Source organism: Sarcophilus harrisii, chromosome 1, assembly GCF_902635505.1.
Source record: "Sarcophilus harrisii chromosome 1, mSarHar1.11, whole genome shotgun sequence".
Taxonomy (NCBI): domain Eukaryota; kingdom Metazoa; phylum Chordata; class Mammalia; order Dasyuromorphia; family Dasyuridae; genus Sarcophilus; species Sarcophilus harrisii.
This window is the reverse complement of record NC_045426.1, coordinates 429948399-429971839: the sequence shown is the minus strand read 5'-3', so window position 1 is coordinate 429971839 and position 23441 is coordinate 429948399. Positions and strand designations below refer to the sequence as shown.

Here is a 23441-nt window from a genome sequence, read left to right as displayed (position 1 = left end):
AGCAGAGGAATATGTTGACTTCTAAATTCCACTCAGATAATAAATACCACAGTTGGGATTATAGCCTAGGCCAATCCTATGATTTTAATTCTACTGCCACATCACATGCACTAACTCTTGCTTATTAGAGAGATAATTTTAGCTATATTTGAGAAATGATTTAGAGCCAAAATTAGAAAGTTACTTTTTAAAATCCAGAGAAGTAACAAGGACTGGAAAGAACAAATATTAGAAAAATTATTGAGGGAAAATCAAGAGGATTTGGCTGGGGAGGAGAAAGAGAAAAGAAAAAGACAATGGTGGCAAGGAAAAGGAAAGACACAAAGCTACTCTGAAGTTTCCTTATTGGATAATGAACAACTATGATGACAACAGGAATAAAGAAGATGAAAAGAAGGGTAGATTTGGGGAATGAAAGTTATAAGTTTGGTTATTGTACATGTTCCATAAAAGGTCTTGAAAGACATCCTGGAGGAGATTCAAAGAGAAAATTAATAATCATAGGAGCATATTTTATCTGTATGAATTTAGATCTCACAAGGACATGAGAGACTATCTAATTCAATCTTCTAATTTAATAAATGAAGAAATGAAGTAATGACTAGGATCATTAAAAATATTTAGGATAAAACTTGAACTGAGGTCTTCTTAATTCTCAGTTCATACTCGACAGACATGGCCTTTCAGTGATGCATGCTTGGAATTGGGAGAGAGATTAGTACTGGGCATATAGGCTTGGGAGTTGTCTTCATAAAGGTAATAATTGAAATATTATATATTGAAATATTCCCTGCCAAGGGAAGCAGTACAGTAAGAGGAAAAAAAAGATGACCAAGAGCAATACTTTTAGGAACATCCACAAATAGGAATGGACAAAACCCATCTACCAAAGTGTTTAAAATTGAGGTGAGAGAAGTAGAAAGCTAAAACCTACTAATCTTAACACTATCAAAGTTTCTTTAAACTCAACAGAGGTCATGAAGAAATAGTATTAATGCCACAGGCCTCAATTCAATCCAAGAAATACCGGGGCAGGGCCAACCCAAGAAAAATTTGTGAGGTAAGAAATGTTTTCCTTAAATATTCATTCAATTTTTCTTTCGAAACTTCTTGCCCTTTTGGGCACCCATTCTCAAACCCCTGGTGCCTTCATACTTCTATTTGGCTAATCAGAGAAAGCAACATTGGGACCACCAGGATCATAGAAACACAAAGTTGGAAGGGATGTCCAGTCACCAAGTGCTCTTGCCATTGGATAAAGATTTACCTCTAAGAAACTTTATATGTAGTCTTCTAATATCTTCTAGACAGCATCTAGCAATTGAGAAACCTACGACCTCTTGAAACAATCCATCTATTTTTGGACAACTATAAAGAAATATTTTTTAAAAAGATTTCCTTTCCATAAAGTGGAATTATGCCTCTCCAAAGGCACTTAGACATATTATTTCTCATTTGAATTTCTATGGCCAGCAAGAATAAATTTCATTCTTCTTAGTAATAATAATTATCAGCATATATACAGCTCATCAAAATTTGCAGTGCACACTTTCAGACATAGGTGCTATTACCATCCCCAGATGAGGAGACTCTGATCTAGGGAAGCTGTCTAAGTGAGCTGCCCATGGTCATACAACTAGTTTTAGGCTGGATTTGAACTCAGGCCCTTCTGAGTGTAGGTCTAACACTGTCCATTACTCTACCTAGCTCTTTCTTCCACATAACCAATATAGAAATATTTAAAGACAGCTGTAATGTGCCTATCCAGCATCCCACACCCCTAAATCTTCTTTCCTACAGGCTAATATTCCCGATCCCTCTTCTAAATTCACTTCATTTTTCATTTCTTATTTAAAATGCGGTACCCAGATCTGAATGCAGCACTTCAGATTTGACCTGACATAGACTGAATATAAGAAAACTATCTGTATCCCTTTTGTTTAATACCACTTTTCTCTTTACAAAGGAGGATTAAATGCTTCATTTGCATGACTTGACACAATAATTTTAAAAATATTTTATTATAACTTTTTCCATATAGATATACTTTATAATTCTAGAAGATATTATCATTTTACTTTTAAAATTTGCATCCTACTAGATCGAATATGAATTAATGTATTGCATTTATTGACACAGATTAGTCCTTCCAATGTAGTTAATGACCACATTAGCTTTTGAGACTGCTATGTCATGTAATTCAAAGTCTAGCCACATATTCTCCAATGTATATTGAGAGGGTGAGTTGTTTTTTTTTTTGTTTTTTTTTTTTTAACCCAAGCATAAAACTTTGGGTAGCAGTGAATGGAGCACTAGATCTGTAGTCAGAAAGACTCATCTTCCTGAATTTAAATCTGGCTTTAGATAATACTAGATATGTGACCTATGTAAGTTTGCCTCAGTTTCCTCATGTGTAAAATGAGCTCAAAAAGGAAAAGACAGCATCTTTGCCAAGAAAATCCCCCAAGGGGTTACAGAATTACTCATGACTGAAAAAAATGATTGAAATCAAACTTTACCTTTATCTTCATTCAATTTCACTATATTGTAGTCAACACTTCTCTCTACATAGTAATGCTTTGTTATGATCGTATATTTTAAGATCAGCACGAGACAGGAATTCAGGTTAGGGGAAAATCGTCAGTCTTTATTCTCAGTGAAGAAGGATCGGAGGTGGAAGAGAATCTGCGAGTAGCAATGTGTGCAGCTGAGTCACAGAAGCTAGCCTCGACCAGCAGCCACACAACCAGCAGCTCGAGTCTCGAACCCAGCCCAATCTCTCCCCAGCTTGTCTTCTTCCTCTCTGCCTCCACCCACCAAAATCGTCATTTCCTATACAACACATCAGGACTTGCAAGGAGAGTGGCAGGGACCATTCTTAATCCAATCATGTATATTAATAGAGTATAGCCCTAATTACTATCTAGCCTCATGTACTTGGGACCTCAGTGCATCAGCTCAAACCTCAGCCCATTACATTTCCCGCTTTCTTTTATTTTAGAACACCGTGGTCATGCCATCCCTGACTCCTCAGGGAGGTCAGAGCCCCTCAAGGGAGTGTGATCACAGCCTCCCTAACTTCTCAGGGAAGGAGGTGAAAGCACCAAAAGGAGGTGATCACAGCCTCCTGACTTCTCAGAAAAGGCGGTGAAAGCACTAAAAGGAAATGATCACGCCCTACCTGACATCTCAGGAAGGGAGATGAAAAGCACCAAAGGGAAATGGAGGTTGCTAGGGGTTTCTGGGCTGAAGGGTCTTATTATGCACAAACCCATCAGCATGGGAGGTATTACACAAGCACATAGCAATAACGCAGAGGTATTAGGGATGACCCTCCCCTCAGTCAGTGCAGGCTCGATGTGGTGTAACAAACATGAATTGTACACACAAGTAGCGGAATAGCAAACAATATAAATCAACATGGTGTTGGAAAAGATCACCAGAAGTCCTAGAAGGAGGTATGTAAACAACAGTCACACATACACCTTCTTCAGCAGCCAAGAGATAGTCCAAAACCAATCTATTGTCCATTGTTTCACATGTCAGGGAATCCAATGATCCCCCTGAGTTTTTGAAGTCCTGAAAAAGTCTTTTTATGTGTTAGGGAATCCAATGATTCCAGCAGATTTTGAAGTGTTGTAACAGTCTTATCATTTCTCAGAGAATCCAATGATTCCTGAGAGTTTTCAAGTCCTATGTCTCAGAGAATCCAATGATTCCTGAGAGTTTTCAAGTCCTATGTCTCAGAGAATCCAATGATTCCTGAGGGTTTTCAAGTCCTATGTCTCAGAGAATCCAATGATTCCTGAGAGTTTTCAAGTCCTATGGCTCAGAGAATCCAATGATTCCTGAGGGTTTTCAAGTCCTATGGCTCAGAGAATCCAATGATTCCTGAGGGTTTTGAAGTCCGACAATCTTTGATGTCCATGAGTCAAACGCCATAACTGCCATGCTCTTTCAATGGTGAGCACAATCAGCAACAGCACCACCCGATATTTCTTGGGTCTTCTCCTTTGTTTCAAAGTGTCTGTTCGCCTCTCATGCATGGACAAGGCGAATATGGCTCGTTGGCACCCATCTGATTCCTTCTCCACCTGTAGAGATACAAGCAAACCCTCTCCCCAAAGCAGTTAGCCTATCTGGTCCTTTCCATTCACCACTTTCTGGGTCTCTCCACATCACCTGGCGATTATCTAAAGATAGTGGAGCTGTCGACTGGACACTGACCTTCCGTGGGTTATAAAACCTGTCAGCGGAGCCAGTGCATCTTTGTCAAAATCAAGAAGTTAATAGTATAAAGAGCTAGATTTAGAAGTTCTCTAGGGTTACCTGTGGCTCCCTTTCTTTTGTTTTGGAGGAGCGCCTTAATATCTCTGTTTCTCCTCTCCACTATTGCCTGTCCTTGAGGATTAAAAGGTATGCCCGTGGTGTGTAAAATCTTATACTGTGCACAAAAGTGTGCAAAATGTTTCAAGTATAAGCAGGACCATTGTCTGTTTTTATTGCTTGTGGCATCACCCATAATGGCAAATGCTTGTATGAGGAATTCAGTGACCACTGGCTGTCTCTTTTGCTGCTGGCATTGCAAAAGTGAATCCTGAAAAGGTGTCTACCACAACATGGATGAAAGACAGACGACCAAAAGATTTATAATGGGTCACATCCATTTGCCAGATTTCATTGGGTCTCAAACCACGAGGGTTCTTCCTGGAGGCAGTGTAGGAGCGTGAGAAGGAAGGCAAGCCGTACAGGCTTTTACTATGCTCCTAGCTTCCTCTTTGTTATTCCAAATTGTAAACGTAAAGTAACCCATGTATTTCTGTCAGCTTAATCATGCTTTCCATAGCACCACTCTTGGGTGGGGTTGGGGGCGGGGATGGAGAGTCTTTAGCTAGCCTTTGTCCCATTTTAGACAAAAAAAAAAAGATTACTGGTTACTTATAACTTGGGAACAGATAGCGAGATTTGTGGGTATATTAAACTGCATCTCCCCTTGGATCATAGAGGAGGAGCAGATCTCTAGAGATAACTGGTCCCGGGTTGGACAAGAGATGTTCATACATTTCAGAGAATATGGTCCTCATTCAATTCCCATGGAGGCATTTTATTTATACAATGTATTTCAGTTAGCACTAAGAATCCCTAGAAGAAAGAAAAAGCCCTTGACTCCTTCCACTCCTCCTCAAATTAGCCATGATATTAAGGAGGAAGACAATGAAGAGATTAATGACCATATCCCCACAGGGCATGGAGACTTAAGTGAGCAAGGGTGTGGTGACCTTTCCCTCAGGAGGCGGCTTCAGCCCCACCCCAGGAGCAAGTGATTGACTCTCCTCCACCAACTCCACCCTCGGGGATGGAGGGAGGAGGGGCAGTGGGGGGGGGCAGTGAGGAGACCAACCTTGAGCAGGCTTCAAGAGGGCTTAATGAAGGCCAAAGAAAGGGTGTGGACATCCGGGAGCTACAACCACTTATGTTTCCTGTAATTTCCCAGTCTAATGCCTCAGGTCAACAAAGTCGAAGATACGCTCCTTTTAATGTAGAAATCATTAAAGATCTTAAAAATGCTTTCTTTAAAAAAAAAAAAAAAAAGTCTTTTTAATTTGAAATATTCACTATCCTACTTAGCTTCATATCAGTTAAAAATTTGAGAAACAAGTCATCTATGACTTTACCCAAATCATTAAAAAATATTGGATAGTGAAGGAGCAGGAAGAAATTGCTAATGGCACTTCACTACAGCATATTGATATTGACCCATTAATGTCTATTCTTTTGGGGTCCAGTCATTCAGCTAATTCCAAATCTGCTTAATTTTATTGTCTGAACCATGTTCTTTCATCTCATGCACAGGAATAGCACTAGAGACTGTTGAAAATTTCTCTTTGCTTTGCAATGTTGTAGTATATTATGTCCAGCAGCTTCCCCTGATCCACTCTATCAAGAAAAGAACTGAGATTAGTCTAGCATAACTCATTCTTATTAAAATTATACTATCTTTAGTGATCCCTAATTCCTACGACCTTTAACAATCAGAAGATACAGACATGCCATGGAGATGAGGGAATGATTCAGCGGGGTTTTCATATAAGTAACTATTGCTGACTTTGGGACACAAATTCATCACATCTTTTGAGGTATCATATTTCTCAGACTTTAGAAAATACAGCAACATCACTTTGCCCACAGGAATTACCAGAAACAGTTCACCCATTGTTACTGGGAGAAAAAGATTCTGGGATACTTGGACCACATGACTAATTCCTTGACCATAAATTGCCCTCCCTATCACTTTCCTTTTCCTAATACTATAAGGTTGTAAAAGTTGTTAAGCTGTTAAATTGTTAAGTTGTTAAGTTGTTAAGAAGACTTATCTGAAATGCCAACAGTAAAGTCCCTCTAGTTTATGCCCCAAAAGGAAAAAAGGTGGTGCTTTCCTCAGAAACATTGATTGCACATGATCTATTGCTTTCCTGGAAAATCTCCTCCTTATGCTAATGGATTTAAAACCCTTTATTTATTTGTAAGTTCCTTGAGTTCACCAACTGCTTGGTTGGTAGCTAGCAAAATAACTTTTTACATTATAAGTGTTTTTTCAAAGGTTTATTGAATTTCTTGAGTATGACTTGGCACTGAACAATGCATTCACTAATCTTTCCTACAGTGAGAGACGGGTTGTCTACTAATCCATCAAGGGTCTTGCTTTATTGAGTGTCAATGATTGTTGATTAATCAGAAAATAACAATCCCCATTAATGTTAACTCTTCCAAGGGCCCTTAAAATACATAGCTCCTTAAAGGACATTTTGAAATTCTGGAATGTGCATGGCTGATGTTTGAGAATGAAAAGATAGTATCTTTTAATACCTCTCAAATAATAAAATATTATATGTGTTTACTTCCACTATAGGGACACTTTTTTCTATAACTAATAATTTTGTGTATCTGTGATTTCTTTGTTTTTTTCTTATCAATAACTGTTGTAAAACTCTGTCATTTCAGTCATATCTGACTCTTTATGGTTCCATTTGGGCAAGGATACTAGAGTGGTTCATCATTTTCATCTCTAGCTCAATTTTACAGATGAGGAAAATGAGAAATATAGGGTTAAGTTCCCCAAAGTCACACAGTAAATGTCTGAGGTTGAATTTGAACTCAGGTCTTCCTAAATTTAGGCTCAAGGCTCTATCCCCTGTACCAACTCGCAGCCACAACAATCATGATTTATGAGGTGAAAACTTGATATAATAGTATATTACATTTAATTAGAAATAAAATCAAACCTTTTCCTACTAATCTTAAATTAGTTTTTGTATAGATGTCTAATTTAAATAAATCTCTGGCTATTATCGTTAATTTAAAAACAACTGCAAAAGTCCATCAATTCTCAATTTTAAAAAATTATTCAATAAACATACCCAATTCTCTTTAAAAATGCTATACTATGCAGATGGATTGTTATCAACGACTGATATTATTAAACCAGATTATGTTTTCTTATCAGAAGTTCTGCTTTTCATTTCCAATGTTTGTATAATTACCCTAGAACCAGAATGAGGAAGTCAATAAAGGGATGATGTCAACATGGAGGAAAGTTTTTGCTTAAGTGATCTCAAGGATGTTCTTTACCCTAAACTGTTTGGTTTATTTTCTCTTAATTACAACCATTATTTTTTTCAATGACTTGAATAAAAATAGTGCATTTATAACATTTGAAGATGATAGAAATCTGTAAGGGATAGTTTATGTATTCAATGTAAAAAGTCTTGACAAGTTAGAATATTAGGCCATATAAAAAATTAAATTTATAGGGATAGAGATTGAGTCTTTTACTTGGGTTCAAAAACTACCTAAATGAGTATAAGATTAGAGAAGCATGGCTAATTTGTTTTAAAATATTCTGTGGATTTTAGTAGAGTTCAAGTATGCTAATGAATCAAAAATGTGTTGAGACATACAAAAATAAACTTAAAACAATCTTAGACTCCTTTGAGGAGAATCATTTCCTAATGACAGAGATGAAAGTTCTGGAATACTCTGCACTGGTCAGTTATATCTATAATGCTGTGTTTAGTTCTGGGCACCTCATGTTAAAAAGGATATTAATGAACTGGTAATTATATATCATGGGATGATAAGAATTTTGAACAATCATGAGTTAAAGCTTTGTAAGAACTATTTGTAAGGACTAGAAATATTTAATCTGGAGAAGAAAAATTATGTCTAGGACATGATAGCTCTCTTCAAGTATCTGAAAGGCTATTGCCTTGTGGAAGGCAGTTTAATTTGCTTAGAGTACAAATGAGCACATATGAATTCAAAGTGAGGGAAAATGTGCTAGTAAAGTCAAGTAAATGTAGAATTAGCTGCCTCAGAAGAAAACTGGCTTTACCTCACCTAGAATTCTTTAAGTAAAAGCTGGTTGGGTACTTGGTAGGGATGTGTACAAAACAATTCTGGATCAGGTTCCAGTTGGATTAGATGGCTTTGGGGACCCCTTCCCAGTGGGACATTTATGATTCTATGAAAATTCAGAAAGCAAGTTTATTCAATGAAATAGGTACCCCTTTCACCCAGTCAAGAGAATCCATTGATTCTTTATTCTGGCAAATGAAACAAAATCTTATGAACTAGAGAATATCTCAAATAAGACATTTTGAAAACATCAATTAGTAATATACCAAATGAAACAAGAGAAATAATAAGATTTAATTAATGAACATGAGTTCTAGGAAAAAAGAAAACAAAAGAATATATACAACTTTAGTCTTCCACGTGTTTCACCTAGTAGAAAGAGACAGATAGCCATCACCTTGAATTTATTTACGTATTGGGATTTCTTTTTGTTCTCATTTTAAAAAAAGAAAAAAGGTAGAATTTTGTAAATTCCAATTTATACTTTAGAACTATGAACTAGAGTAGCTATGTTAAAGAGAATTCTGGCATGATCTCAGATTAGCAAAATAAAAGTTGTCCTTTGGACTTATTTAAAATCTAATGTATTGGCTTCCTAGAATATGATCAAATTAAAATTCCTGTGGTATCTGAAAAGTTAAGGGAAACTGCCTAGAAATTTACTTTGAATATTCCTCTTTTGTCATTATACATAATTTGAGAGACTAGATGGAAGCTGTGCTTAGAGGTAAGGAAAATGGTAGCCATTGGGTTATCAATGAAATGGATGGGTCAGAAAGTGGATTGGGCAGTAGTGAGTCAGTAAGTTTGTGTGCTTGCCAATCATTTTTTAAATTAAGTAATGAAGCCAATATTGGGAGAAAGGTAATATAAAGGAAACACCAGGCCCTTCCATTTGATTATAATTCTATCCACTTATGGTTGTTCACTCATGAAACTCACAATTTAAGCAGAAAGTCATCACAACCACACACACACACACACACACACACACACACACACACACACTCTATCTCCTAGATTTCAAGGGCATAAGACTTTGCCAGCAAATAAAATGATATCATTCTTTCTGATGATAAACAGGAATGGGTGATCAGCTCTAAATAGAGCAGAATCTGGGAGCTGTTTTTCCACAATGACATTTCCCGTGGCAGATGCTGCCTCAGTGCCATCTTCAGTAATGTCTATGTAGGATTTGTGCAACATTTTTGACAAATATAAACGACCTCCTGAGGCAATTCCAGAAAGATCTGCTTTTGATTCATCAAAGGCATATGTCATTCCCAGAGTTTTTAAGTATCTTTTGATTTGATAAGTTTCTTCAATCCTGATGCGAGGGATAAATACTTCCACAGACTGCAACTTCATTCTTTTGGGACTGGTCCAATTCATTAAATTCTGATATGTCAGTTTATTTTCAACCTGGGAAGAGTTAATAGGCCATTTAAATTAGATAGTGTATAATACAATCAATTTTAAGACATATTAACCATTGTGATTTAGAAAACTCAGGTATTTCTAGAGTATTAGAATTCAGGATAGGAAAAAAAAAAAAGACTGGTCATTTTCAAGAAAATTGGTGACCTATGAGACAGAAACTGATATGTAAAACCTCAAAGAATCCATATCTAAAGCAATTCATATGAAGAACTGAATACTAGATTTGAAGTCAGGAAGATTGGTGTAAATCCTGCCTCTGATATTTAATGACAATATCCTTCATAGTTTTGGATAATTCACTTAGCTTCTCTGAGACTTAGTTTCCTCATCAGTAAAATGAGTATACTAATACCTGCCATGACTATATCACAAAGATGGTTGAGAAGTTCAAAAGAGATTTATGTGAAAGTTTTTTTTTTTTGTAGACTTTAAAGTTTATAAAATGTCAGTTATTATTGTTATTATTGCTATTAACCAAAATAAAAGAAAATAGACATCTTTGACTAAGGATCTCTCACCATAGAATGACAATGACTTACTTTGGACTCTTGAAGTTTATTCTAATGAAACATAAGTCCTCTCCATTCCTATCAAGGAATAAGTAGTCTCAGTCTAGTCGGCTGTATACTGGCTTCATTCAGCATAGAGAAGTTTATCACCAAGTTGACTCACAGGTTGATTAAATTTCTTCTTTTGTCCAATCCCTATAAGCATTTATTACTATAAGCCTCCTGCTTTCCTTTCTTTTCTTTCACAAATTGGAGTTAAGTGACCTGCCCAGGGTTATACAGCTAGAAAGTGTTAAGTGTCTGAGGCCAAATTTGAACTCAGGTCCTCCTAACTTCAGGGCTGGTGCTCTATTTACTAAGCTACCTAGCTTCCCCAGAAATAAAATTCTCAAAAACCATAACAGTTAGCATTTATGTAGTACTTTAAGGTTAGCAAAGTGCTTAAGTCTGTTATCTCATTCAAATCTCACAAGCTTGTCCGGCAGGTGCTATCATTAGCATGTTTTTTTAGAGATAAGGAAATGGAACAAAGAGTTTAAGGCACTTTCCCATAGTAAGTTTCTGATTAAGGATCTACTTGACAACTCCACGTTCAGTACTCTTACCTACTGCACCACCTAACTACAATATACTCGAGCACCACCTACACTACAAAAAAAATAAAAAAAAAAAATGAGGATCTATGATCCTCAACAGACTGACATATCCATGTGTGATAATATTTTTGCAAAGCTCTTCATGCTTCAGATGACTTTCACAAATGATATTGTATTTAATACTCTCAATAATTCTGCAGATGTTTCAAAGAAGGAAAAAAAATTAGGAGGAAGTAATATAAGAACATTTTATAAATAGTGTGTCTAGAAGGGGAAGAAAGGAAAAGTGTGTGAGTAAAAGAGTCTCCCCATTCTCCTGCTCCAGAAATTTAATTAGCATTACTAACATACAGTGAAACTGACACAATAATTTTACTTCTTTTTCTTATCCTGTTCCAGTCACAGAAATATAGCCCAAATCTGAGAAGAGGAGGAGAAACAAAAGGCTAAGATAATTTAAAAATAAAAGCTATCATTCTCAGGATAACTGAAAGATACTTATAGTTTATGGCAGAGATAGAGGAGAGAAGATGTCTATGTGAATTTTCCCTATACATTTTAATTAAATATTGCACACATACATTTCTCATTTTTTGTTTCTTAATGGAATTTTATAGTCCTTGTATTTTATTATATTTAAGTCAAAGACTTGCCTAGGACCATACACTTAGTAAGTTTTTTGGACCAGATTTGAATTTAGGAAGGTGAGTTTTCTTAACTTTAGGTCTTATGCTCCATAAGGAAATTTGAAGTCAGGGAGACCTGATTTCAAATCCAGTTTAAGACTTCTAACATTCCATATGTGTGGCAAATCATTTAATCCCCAAATACCTCACCTAAAAAAAATGATAGTATCTCATATTTGTATGGCATTGTAAGATATATAATTTTTCTCACATTTGGGTGAGCTAAATATCTGTATTTTACATATGAAGATAGAGGTTCCAGAAGAGCCTTGTGTCCAAGGCCACATAGCTTGTACACAACAAAAATAGGGCTCAAAACATAATTCAAATCTGTTCTTTTTCCATTATTCTCTTTGGCTTTTGAATTCTTATGTGAATTATGCTATTTGTGAAGGATCCACAACAATTCTGATAGGCAGCATGGAACAGTTGAAAATATATTGATTCTGGTCAGTGTTTCTGGCTTCAGATTGTCCCTCTGATGCTTGCTACCTTTGGAACACTGGTCAAGTCCACTTAACCCCAGTATCTGAGCTGTCAATTCTTCATTTGCATAATAATAGGCTTGGTGATAGTGGCAAGGAACTGGAAAATGAGTGGATGCCCATCAGTTGGGGAATGACTGGATAAGTTATGTTACATGAGTATTAAGGAATATTATTGTTCTATAAGAAACAATCAGCAGGATATTTTCAGACAGATCTGGAGAGCCTTACATGAACTGATGCTAAGTGAAATGAGTAGAACCAAAAGAACATTGTACACAGCACCAAGAAGATTATATGATGATCAACTATAATGGATAGTTATTTTTCAACACAAGGTGATTCAGGCCAATTCCAATAGACTTGTGATGGAGAGAGCCATCTGCAACCAGAGAGAGGACTATGGGGACTAAGCATGGATCACAACATAGTATTTTTACCTCTTTTGTTGTTGTTTGCTTGCTTGTTTTTCTTTAACACTTTTCCCCCTTTTTGATCTGATTTTTCTTGTGCAGTATGAGAAATGTGGAAATATGTATAAAAGAATTGCACATGTTTAACTCTATATTGAATTGCTTGCTGTCTAGGGCAGGGGTTGGGGAAAGGAAGGGAGAAAAATGTGGACAAGATTTTGCAAGGGTGAATGTTGAAAGTTATCTTTGTATGTCTTTTGAAACTAAAAAGCTATTATCAAAATTTTAAAAAATAATAGACTTGAACTGGTAGGCCTCTGAAAGTCCTTCCAATTTTAGATGTATGATCTTACAAGAATTCTACCTTAGATGCTCTCCATTTCTATAACTTCTGTTACACTTAATCACTTAAATAATCTGGGCTCAGTTTCCTCATCTATAAAAAAAGTTTATGGAATTGGACAAATCAGCCTCTTGGGTCCCTTCTCATTCTGGGTCTGTGATTCTGTGATTCTAGGTTTGATTTTCTCATCATTTGACATATTTTAGAGTCACCTCTTCTTCATGAATTTATGCTTTTAAGGGATACAAAATAATCTTAATATCAGGTTTGAGACTAATATTTTATTTAATCATTTAAGTCACTTCTGACTTGTTATGATCTTATTTGGGGTTTTCTTGGCAAAAATATTAAAATGGTTTGCAATTTATTTCTTCAGCTCATTTTACAGATGAGAAAACCGAGGCAAACAGGGTTAAGCGACTTGCCCAGGGTCATACAATTATTAAGTGTCTGAGGCCAAATTTGAACTCAGGTCTTTCTGAATTCGAATTTAATGATTTATACAATCTGCCACCTAGTTGCTCTTAATATTAGGTCCTATAAAATCATATTAATAAAGAAATAGTATTTTAATATTAAATAAATCTGATGCCATTAATGATATTAAATCATTTGATGAATTCAAAACTAAAGGAAAATATTTTTCTGAACTATCTCCTATTCTGGTTTAGCTGCAGTAGTTTCTCGCTCCACAAATGCAAAAAATTGAAATCTGGCTAAATAATATATAAAGTAAAAATTTAAATATATATATATGTATATGGAATTTTTAAAGTATATTATTGAACTTGTCATAATAGTGACAAAATATTTCTCAAATATTTCCATCCCTCCTTAGTTAAGAACTAGAATAGAAAAACTAATTAATTTGGAGCCAGAAGATAGGACAGAGCTGGGTTCAAGCACCAGCTTTGCTACTTACTAGCTACATAGATACTGACAACTTTCTAAATCTTTCTTCTGCTTATATAGAAAAGAAAAGAAAAAATACTTGCATTGTATTATTATGGAAAAATCACTTTTCAAATTGAAAACCACCATAAATATAAACTACTTTTAGTATGACCACAGATTTAGCAATTTCACCTTTACTTACATTTTTTATTCTGCTTGGAATAAAAAATGGAACTGGGTAAAAAATGGACATTTACCAAAACAGTAATTTTTGCATAAATACAATTCCATTCCAATGTTTGAAAGTCAGGGACCTAAATAGGAATCATACTATGGAATAGCAATTCTCAAAGTAATCTGTGAATCACTGGTTGTTCTTTCAAGTAGTCCACAAAGTCAAAAGTTTTTGCAACAATGCTAAGATGTTATAAATTTTAATTTGTTAAATATCAATACTCCTAACCACAACAAAAGTTTGTGGAGGTTTTTTGGAGTCCTCACTGTTGTTCAAGAATATAAACTGGACAGAAAATCAATCTAGCACATTGCTAAAGAGTCAAAGAGTTTGAATTCAAATCCTACCTCTGATACTCCCTGCGCCACCTCAAGCAAGTCACTCAACATTCCTAGAACACAATTTCTTCATCTTTAAAAGGGAAAAATTGGACTCAATTTCCTGAGTTCCCTTCCAACTTTAGACATATGCAATTGTTTCTAAATGAAAACAATACATTCTATCCCCAAAGAAGACATTAGTCATTGATTTTCCTTGTATGTTTCTCATTCAGTATAGCTTACCTCTGATAGACTATTTTCAGGTAGTAGTATGTACATGCTTATTCCACCAACATATTTGAGCTCAAGGACCTGCATATCTGGGTCATTAATGATAGTCATGTTAAACTTGCGTTCTTGATGCATGAGATTAACTGTTTTCCCAGGGCACTGTAAAAAAAACAAATTCCTTCTCATTCTTATTCTCAGCATAGGATAGCTAGTACTATTCCAAAATATTTGTTTAGTTTGTGATTCTTACAGTACTTCTGAAATAATTTTATTTCTTTTATTTCATAATAACTTTATCATATTGTGTCACTATTTATGTGACTCATTTCAATTTGACAAGCATTTATTAAATGTCTATTTGCACCAGGGACTGTGAGAGGTGCAGTAGACATACAAAGATAAAAATGAAATAATCCCAACTGTTTCAACATCAAGATGTTTGTGTTCTACTTGGAAAAAAAAAACATGCAGACAATTAAACAAATACAAATGTATGTGTATGTATATATATTAGAATAAACAGAATATTATATACAGGGAACAAAGATAAACAGGCAGTTTGTCTGGAATGCCAAGTGTGTTAGAAATACTATGAACTTGATATATAGACTAGAATACTAAGTATGAAATGATTGGATTTAGCAATTAAGAAATTGTTGGTGATCTTGGAAAGGACAATTTCATTCAATGGGTAGAATTGGAAGCCACATTTTAAGGAGTTGAGAATTGAGTTGGAAATAAAGAAATAAAAGAAAGGAATGGAGATAGATTTTTTCCCCTATGAATTTGATTATGAAAGAGAAGAAAGACATATGAAGAAAGTTTGAGAGGATGATAGAGTTAAAAGAGGATTGTTTTGTTTTTTTAAGAATGGGGGAGGGTTGTACATGCTTGGAGACAGCAAAGAAGAATGGAGAAAACAAGAAGCAATATGAGAGACAGAGATAGAGAGACAGAAACATATAATCAGAGAGACAAAGAGAGAAGGAGGATGAGGAGGAAGAAAAGGAGGCAAAAAGGAAAAAAATAAAAAAAAAAAGAAAAGGGAAGATGAGGAGGAGAAATGAGAAGAGATGAAAAGAGAGGAGTTGTCCTAGTCAAGAAGAGATACTTCTTCCTCCAACATTGGAACAAAAGAGCAGGGAATGGTTAATGATATAGAAAGCTCGAGACAGGGAAAGTCATTTCTGGGCAATGGTCAGAGAGCTAGTTTCTGAAACAGGAAGATCTGTCTGCATTCATACCCTTCTAATACAAACTGTATGACTCTGGGAAAGACTCTTAACATCTTAGCACTCCAGGTAAGTCTTTTGAAATATAAGTTATAGATTTGGTACCTCATTAAATCTATAGAAAGGAACTCTTTTATTTGGAATTCTCCATGTCAATTTAATCAAAGTATAATCCTCTGGTCAGACTAGAAAGGACCATTTCCCCCAAAGTCTGAAATATCTATTCTCTGTTCCTAAAATTACACATATGTTGTCAACTTGTCCTTTTAACTGCTAACTTTTGGAATAAGTAACAATTTACACATGGTCATATAATATCAAGCTCATTCCAAGTTATCTAAATCAAACACAGATAAATTGTTTTTCCTGAGATTCCATACCTATTTTTTCTCTGTAAATCATGCTCTGTACCCTGGTTTCTCCTCATTCCACTCAGATAATTAATATGCCTGAAGCTGTAACAAGTCTATGTAGTAGATACAAACACATTATCTTAGGAAGATTTCAATGTGAATTGTATTCAGAAGTTAATGAAGAAACAGAAACAATATTTTTTTAAAATTCAGAAATTAGTTTTGATTGATATTTTATTCTAATAGGTACTACATATGTTTCTTAAAAGTTCTAATTTGAAAAAGTGAAGAAATAGTAACCTGGTCTTTTCGTAAGAAAAAATTAAAATGAGACTTCCCTTTTCTGCTTAATTTTCATCAATTCTAATGATATCCATTGTATTTGAGATCCTAGGTAAATAGTTTTCACTGCCTAAAACATTAACAACTATAAATAATACATGATAATCGGTATATCCCATGAGATCTCTTTGAAATAGAGAAAGGTGTGATGGGATATGAAGTTCTGCTGATCTCAACAGAATCCTTTGACTTCTTTCCTTGAGGAGATATGTACCATGGCAATGGAGTATAAGGAAGATGTTTTGATAGAAAAACTTTAGCCCACAAAGTGAATGGTAGTGAATCAAGAGACTGGTTGAGAAACTAGTCACTGAGATGAGTTCTAAAGGAAATTGGTTACTGAGAAACTGGGTATTAATATAGTTGCCATGGAGCTACTGCTAGAACTCTGGGTTCTAGAGCCCTTTTTGCTTTTCAGTGGGAAAGATGGGATAGCCAAAAACACCAATGAGATGCTGCATGACTTAAGATAACTTCTAGATGGAAAAGTAGCTGTCTTCCTTCTCTCCTTATATCTACTGAGACAGTAGACATTTATTACAAAGTTTTCCTGTCTTATAAACTTGGTTCATACTTCCTGCCCTAATTACTATCCTAGGTAATTCAGATAAAAATATAATTGATCTTAATTATCCTTGATTTTATCATCCATTATTTGTTAAGGGATAGGCAGATAATAAGACAAAGAGAAGAAGATATACATTTTCTATGTGAATAGAAAGATAAAATGAGTCCTTTTCCTCCTCTCTACCTCCTGAATGGAGACTTCTGAGACAATTGAGGGAGAATTATATTGACAACGATTTTTTAAAATTTTATTTTATATAAATGCTCCAAAGTAAGACAAGAGTTAAGTCCAGGGATCTCCCAACCCTTAGGTGAAAAGTGAATTAATTGGCATTGCTATCTACTATCTTTTACTATAGAATCTAAAGTATTGTTAGGAAAACATTAATGATTTCCTTATATTAAATTTTCTTTTTGTGAACTTAGACAGTAACAAGTAAAAATTGTATTAGCACTATTTTTTTTTCAAACACGTGCAGGGACAGAGAAATATCTCTGTAGAGGTAGAGGTCAGGATGATGCCTAGAGAGTAGATTCTGCTCAATCTGAAAAAGTCTATTCTCATCCACATTCCAAAAGTGAGGGTCAGCTAAAGGGAACTTTGTTGCACATTATATAAGTTCAATTAGAGAAGAGATATTATTTTAAATCTAAATTTAAATGTCTTTCCTCCCAGAGCCTGATACAGTGGCCAATCCAGAATAAATGATCAATAAATATTTGGGGTCTTAATTTTTGCTTTATTTTTAAGCTTACTATTTTCCAATGAAAAAAAATTCTCATTCCCTACCTGTAATAATAATCTAGTTGAATCTTTTTCCAACTTTGACCAAACCTCCAAATCCTCATAGACACCAAACTACAATGGGAAAATCTTTTCTATTTATACATGTTAAATATCCCATTGTCAAACACAGTACAAGAAACATGCCTAATTATATACAAGGGAGGGGATTTATTAATACGAACTGTATATATTTAGAAGTTTAGAAGCCTTTTTGTTCTTCTTTGAATGGTAAAATAACTATACTTGTTATTAAATTCATAATTAGAAAATTTTGTTTTAAAAATCAGTGTTTCCTATCAATTCATTAGTTCCTTCAGTAAAGTGGTAAAACAGTGAATAGCAAAAGATACTTGTATATAATAATAAACTATAGGCTTCCAGGTAGTATAAAAATTCCCAAATAAAGAATGGACGTTTTCAATTTGCTTCCATATTTGAATTTCTTTTAAATATAATGAAATGCCTGGAAGAACTATAATTTTCATGATTTGCTGCACAGAATATAAGTTCAATTAGAAAAGGCATATTTTTATCTGTTTAAATATTTCTCCTCCTAAACCCCCAAAACCTTGTAGAATGATCAATCCAGAGTGCATAATTGGTAAATATTTGAAGCATTTGTTTTTAAATTTAATATTTTTCAGTGAAAATAAAAGCTATTTTACTTCCTTCTCATCATTTGTCTTTGTCAAATGAATGAACATTATAAGATAGAAAGTTATATAATCTGACATTAAAAACATATGGCTTCCTGATTTTGCTAATATAGATAAAATGTGAATGTTCAATAATTGTCATAACACAGTAATGGTACAATTACAACTTTTCAACAAGGATAAATAACCAAAGGCATCATACATATAACAAAAATTCACATACCTTGGAGGACTTGAAACGGCAAGTTATGGTTTCACTTTTAGTGAATGCCCCATCCCATTTCCCTTTGAAGTACACAGCATTCACTAGCACCATTACTGCCGATGAACTAATGGTACCCACTGGACAGATATCCTTGATTTTGCCTTTTGAAAAACATTGAGGAAAAAAATAGATATATTGCTTTAATAGGATAATAGTACTCAGGACTTTTTCAATAAGATATTATAGCTTTTTCAGTAAGATTCCCTCATCCCATCTTAGTGCTGTTCATAATCATTACAATATCTGGAATTTCAGATACCATTTTGGTTTCACTCAGCTGAAAAAAATGATGAGGAAAAATTTCCTAGGTTATTAGGAGCCTTCTAAAATCTTCACAATTTCAAATTCTAAATTAAGTAGTTTAATAAATGCAATGAGTAAACATATAGTTGTCTATCACTATAGAGATATTTTACAAATCTGATCTCTTTTGAATTTCAGAACCACTTTATGAAGTAGAGAAAAAAATTATTATTATACTCATTTGTTATAGGCTGACCATGCCTGAAAGATACTTGATTGAAGGGTGAAATAGAGCAGGGTTGAGTTCCAAACCAGGAATTAGTCCCTACCAAGTCCCTATTAGGAATTAGTCAATAGAAGAAATATTGTAGGAAGAAATGAAAGATACAAGAAGTTGTGTTCATCAGTTTCAGAATCATGGATAAACAGTAGTAAAAGAGAACAAATGTACCACAAAGAGATTATATATCTAACACACATTAATAAGGCTACTGCCATATGTAAAACACTGTGCCTAGACTGGAGAAAATGAAATCAAGAAGACAAATTTCTTAACCCATAAGGATCTTGAAAAATATTTTTCCAAATGTCTGTGCTAAATTCACATATTTATCAAGATACAAACCAATTTACTAATATCTGTATGAATAGAAGAGAAAAGCAATAAAACAGAATTGAGAATTTAGGCTACACTAAATATGAGAAAGTACAGGGTACTTTAAATGACTCCTGGGTGACTCTTTGAAATAAAAATCGATCTTTTTAATATCAATCATCTTATAGTGATCTTTGTGCTATGAGTCATGGAATACAGCCCTTTCCAAAATTATAGTTATGAATCATCCAAAGGGAAATGGAGAAGTAAACACTGGATCCAATTCATTACCAAAAAAGAATTTCACTGAAGTGTGGAATCATCAAAGAGATATATGATAAGGAAAAAGATATAGGTTGATCATATAGTGAGAGCAAGTAATAAATGCTAGAGAGCTCACATGTTCCACTGTACCCACTCAATATCAAGACATTTAGAGGAAGCTCTCCATTATGTTAGTGAATTTCCTGTGGGGTTTTTACTGCAGTAAATGAACGAGAATTATGGAGAATGAAAAAGCATAGATAGGTTCAGATCTACATTACTAAAGAGAATACCCACATGAATGAGATTATAGATCCATCAAACCACAGAAATACATTGTGAGGTACTGAGAATCTAATACCCTTTTATTTAACTATGAACTCTTGACTTTAGTTAACTGTAAAAAGACAACCAAGTTGTCTTCTCCCAGGAGAAGAACAAGCTTATATTCTGTCTCTCCTTCTATATTTCTTATTTTTGTGGTTAGGGTATATTTAGGCTATACCATGGCTGATGACCAAATTCCAGATAATGTCCAGAAGAGTTAAGAAAATTAATTCATTTCATTTCTCTTTCCAAGGTCAATTTTATATTTGTATCTTTACAAATTTATTTTCAAAAATACATGCAATATTTCTTATTGCAGTTCAGCCACAGAAACACACTTACTTTACTGAGGGCCCAAAATTAAATTGAAATACCTTTTTTAAAAGAATGAATAGCTTTGAGAAGAGAAGAAGATAAGGGTAATGTCTAATTATTAGTCTTCTCCTTCCAAATAAATTGAAAATGTTTGATGTAAAGACAAAATCTGCCAGAGAAAGTAAAATATCTTTTCTGAGATATTTTCCTTGAGGCATCTCTGTCAAGGCTAATGGTTGAATTTTATGTAATATGCCAGATTAAGGCCCTTTTAAAAAACTATACAAAATGATGAGGTTATTATTGTTATCATTGCTTGTATTTTGTTCTTGAAGAGACCATGGCATCAAGGAAATGATGTCATGCCATAAAAGTGAATTGAATTGAAGTGATGAGAGAACTGTGCAAAGTCAACTGCTTTACTTTCTCTTCCAGAGAAATCTGGGTCCAGTGGACAGATAGATGATTAGGAGATAGCAGTTCAGAAGGAGATATGGACAAACAGATCAGCTTTAAAAGCAGAAAGTTAAATTTATGATATACTTATATGTTAGTGCACCCTATCACCCTTTCTCATTGTTTTCTCCATCAGATTGTGTCTTCCTTGAAAATTGACAATGTCTAGATTTCTTTTGTATCTCTTGTACTTAGCATAGTGTCTAGCACCTAAGTGGTTAATAATGCTTATTGACTGGTTAACTAAAAGGAAGCTGTACATAGTCAAATTTGCAATTTCATAGGTAATTATCTTTCACTATTTTAATTTATATGGAAATGTTTTGGGGAGGATATTTGTTAAATGCAAAATTTTTAAATGTGAAGTTTTTTTAAGTTTAAAAAAAAGAAAGTGATTTTAGTCATAGCTGTTTTATGAGAACAGTTTCTCAGTTGATCAGTTAATACATAGGCTCATTACTCTAAGAAATCAAGATCATATGCTCAAACACAAATTAATCCCAGGTTCTTCCATGTGTTAAGCAAGCCACAATGTCGAAGTGGTTAGAGTGCTGAAGTTGGAGTCAGGAGCCCCAGTCTGAACATACCTGTTTTGATATTTATCAATCATGTGGCAAGTCACAATCTCTTGGAGTTTGTGCAACTCTCTTTTTAAAAATCCTCTTTTAAAACTGTCATTGAAATGGCAGTCACTTTCTCTCCTGAGGACTCTTTCCCACATCAGACATATTAAGTAGGTAGAAAAGGAAGTGACAAAAGAATATATCCTTGGTAGAAGTAGTTATGAGAGCCATAGTCAGGTTGTATATCTTCTGGTTATATTCCATATTCTCTCTCTATTCTCATGCTTTGAAAGGCGCCCTATAGAAGTCAGATGAACTTTAATGTTTCCAGTCATCAGGGTTTTGAGAATTCCTCTAGCTCATATTCAACAGCCCATGATCGGGAGGAAGTGAAGGATATGGAGAATAGGAGTAATTCTAGAGCTGAGGTTTGGCTAAGGATGAAGGGTACAGGATAATGAAGAGAGATTCCAAAGCAGAAAACAATGTACAAGTAAAATAGTTAACGCGAGTTGAAATGGAGAAAAAAAGAAAATCAAATGAAGTCAGAATAAGTCTAAATGAAGAAATAACTGGCTATAGAAGGTATTAAAGGTTTCAACAAGAGAAAAGAATAGGTTTAGGAGGAGTAATACAAAGGAAGAGATAGAATATAGGAAGTTTAGGTCTGATAGAGCAATGGTGGACTCCCTAATTAAGGAAATAGAATCTTTATGGGTAATAGTGATATTTGGTTTGTAACTGGAGAGTTAGTCACTTTATATTATTACTTTCTGGCTAAGTTATAGATGAGTAATGATGACATTCATATATTGACATTATTCTAAACCATACTGAAGGTATAGCTAGTCAGTTAAAAGGCATTTATAAGCATCTACTATGTGCAAGACACTGTCCTAAGCCCTGGGGAAACAAAGAAAGGCATATAAAATAATTCAGAGATGCTAAATGATAGCATTAATCACTATGGATAAAGAGGAGGTTTCTCTTCTTGGTTTATTTCAGATTTTAATATACACATATAACTTTGGCAAGTATTGTATTTTTTAAAAAGTTTTACACTTACCATTTGTTTGATTCTCCATCCATTGGTTAATCTCATCCCTGGTTTTTCCTACATCAGCTGTAAAGTCTACACGCTGTATTTTGGCATTATATAAGCTTCCAGCACATTTTAAAAAATTCTAAAATAAAAATATATTAACAGAACAATCATCACCTTATATATAATAGTATAAACACAAGCATATGTGTTCATAGAGGGTTGGGCCTAGCACCACTTGATGAATGAAAGTGGTATTTTATTTCACTTTATATTTGTATTTTTAAGCAAAATTTAATTGCAGTTTTCTCTAAATATTTAGTTAAGTTTTCTTCTTTAGCTTGATGAAAAAAATTGAATGTCCTTTATTACTGAGTATTTAATATCTTCACCTTTAAAAACAAAAAGAGATCTTTTAAAGTATCCCCAGCAAAAATGTGCCATTTACCGTGATACAATAAAGCATAGGAATTAAATATTAAAAAAAAAAACTAATAATTTTAAGATGAATCTATCTTTCAGTCCTTTACCCTCTCTATTTTATTGGAGAAAACAAAACAAATATATTTCTAAATCTAAAAGCAAAATTTGCTATTGTGAATGATCTACAATGGCAATATATATTTAAGGAAGAATCAGATTGCTGTGGTGGGACAAGACTTGGTCTTGAAGTCAGGAAAACCTGAGTTCAAATCCTTCCTCTGAAATATGCTAACTATGTGAACAGGGCAATTCACTTAACCTCTCTGCTAAGACTGTAAGTCCCAGAACAGTTGTAGATCTGCTTTGGTAACAGAACCTCACAGAGGCTGTTATTGTTTGTTTGCCCTTTGTTTCTAAAGAGGACCATGGAAGGTGATCAGGGAA

At 34.3% G+C, this 23441-nt stretch overlaps 1 protein-coding gene across 2 annotated transcripts in view; it reads right to left on the bottom strand.

Moving 5' to 3' along the window:
* Positions 1 to 8530: 8530 nt before the first annotated feature.
* Positions 8531 to 23441, bottom strand: part of SERPINB7 (serpin family B member 7) — a 36615-nt gene continuing 21704 nt past the window's right edge. For both annotated transcript variants that reach the window (XM_031946184.1, XM_031946183.1), the window contains 4 exons: positions 22599 to 22716; positions 18728 to 18870; positions 14580 to 14726; positions 8531 to 9837 (listed from right to left, as the gene is read on the bottom strand). In XM_031946184.1, the coding sequence (XP_031802044.1) occupies positions 9439 to 9837; positions 14580 to 14726; positions 18728 to 18870; positions 22599 to 22716 (807 nt within the window). In that variant the 3' untranslated portion in view covers positions 8531 to 9438. The remainder of the gene's footprint in view (positions 9838 to 14579; positions 14727 to 18727; positions 18871 to 22598; positions 22717 to 23441) is intronic.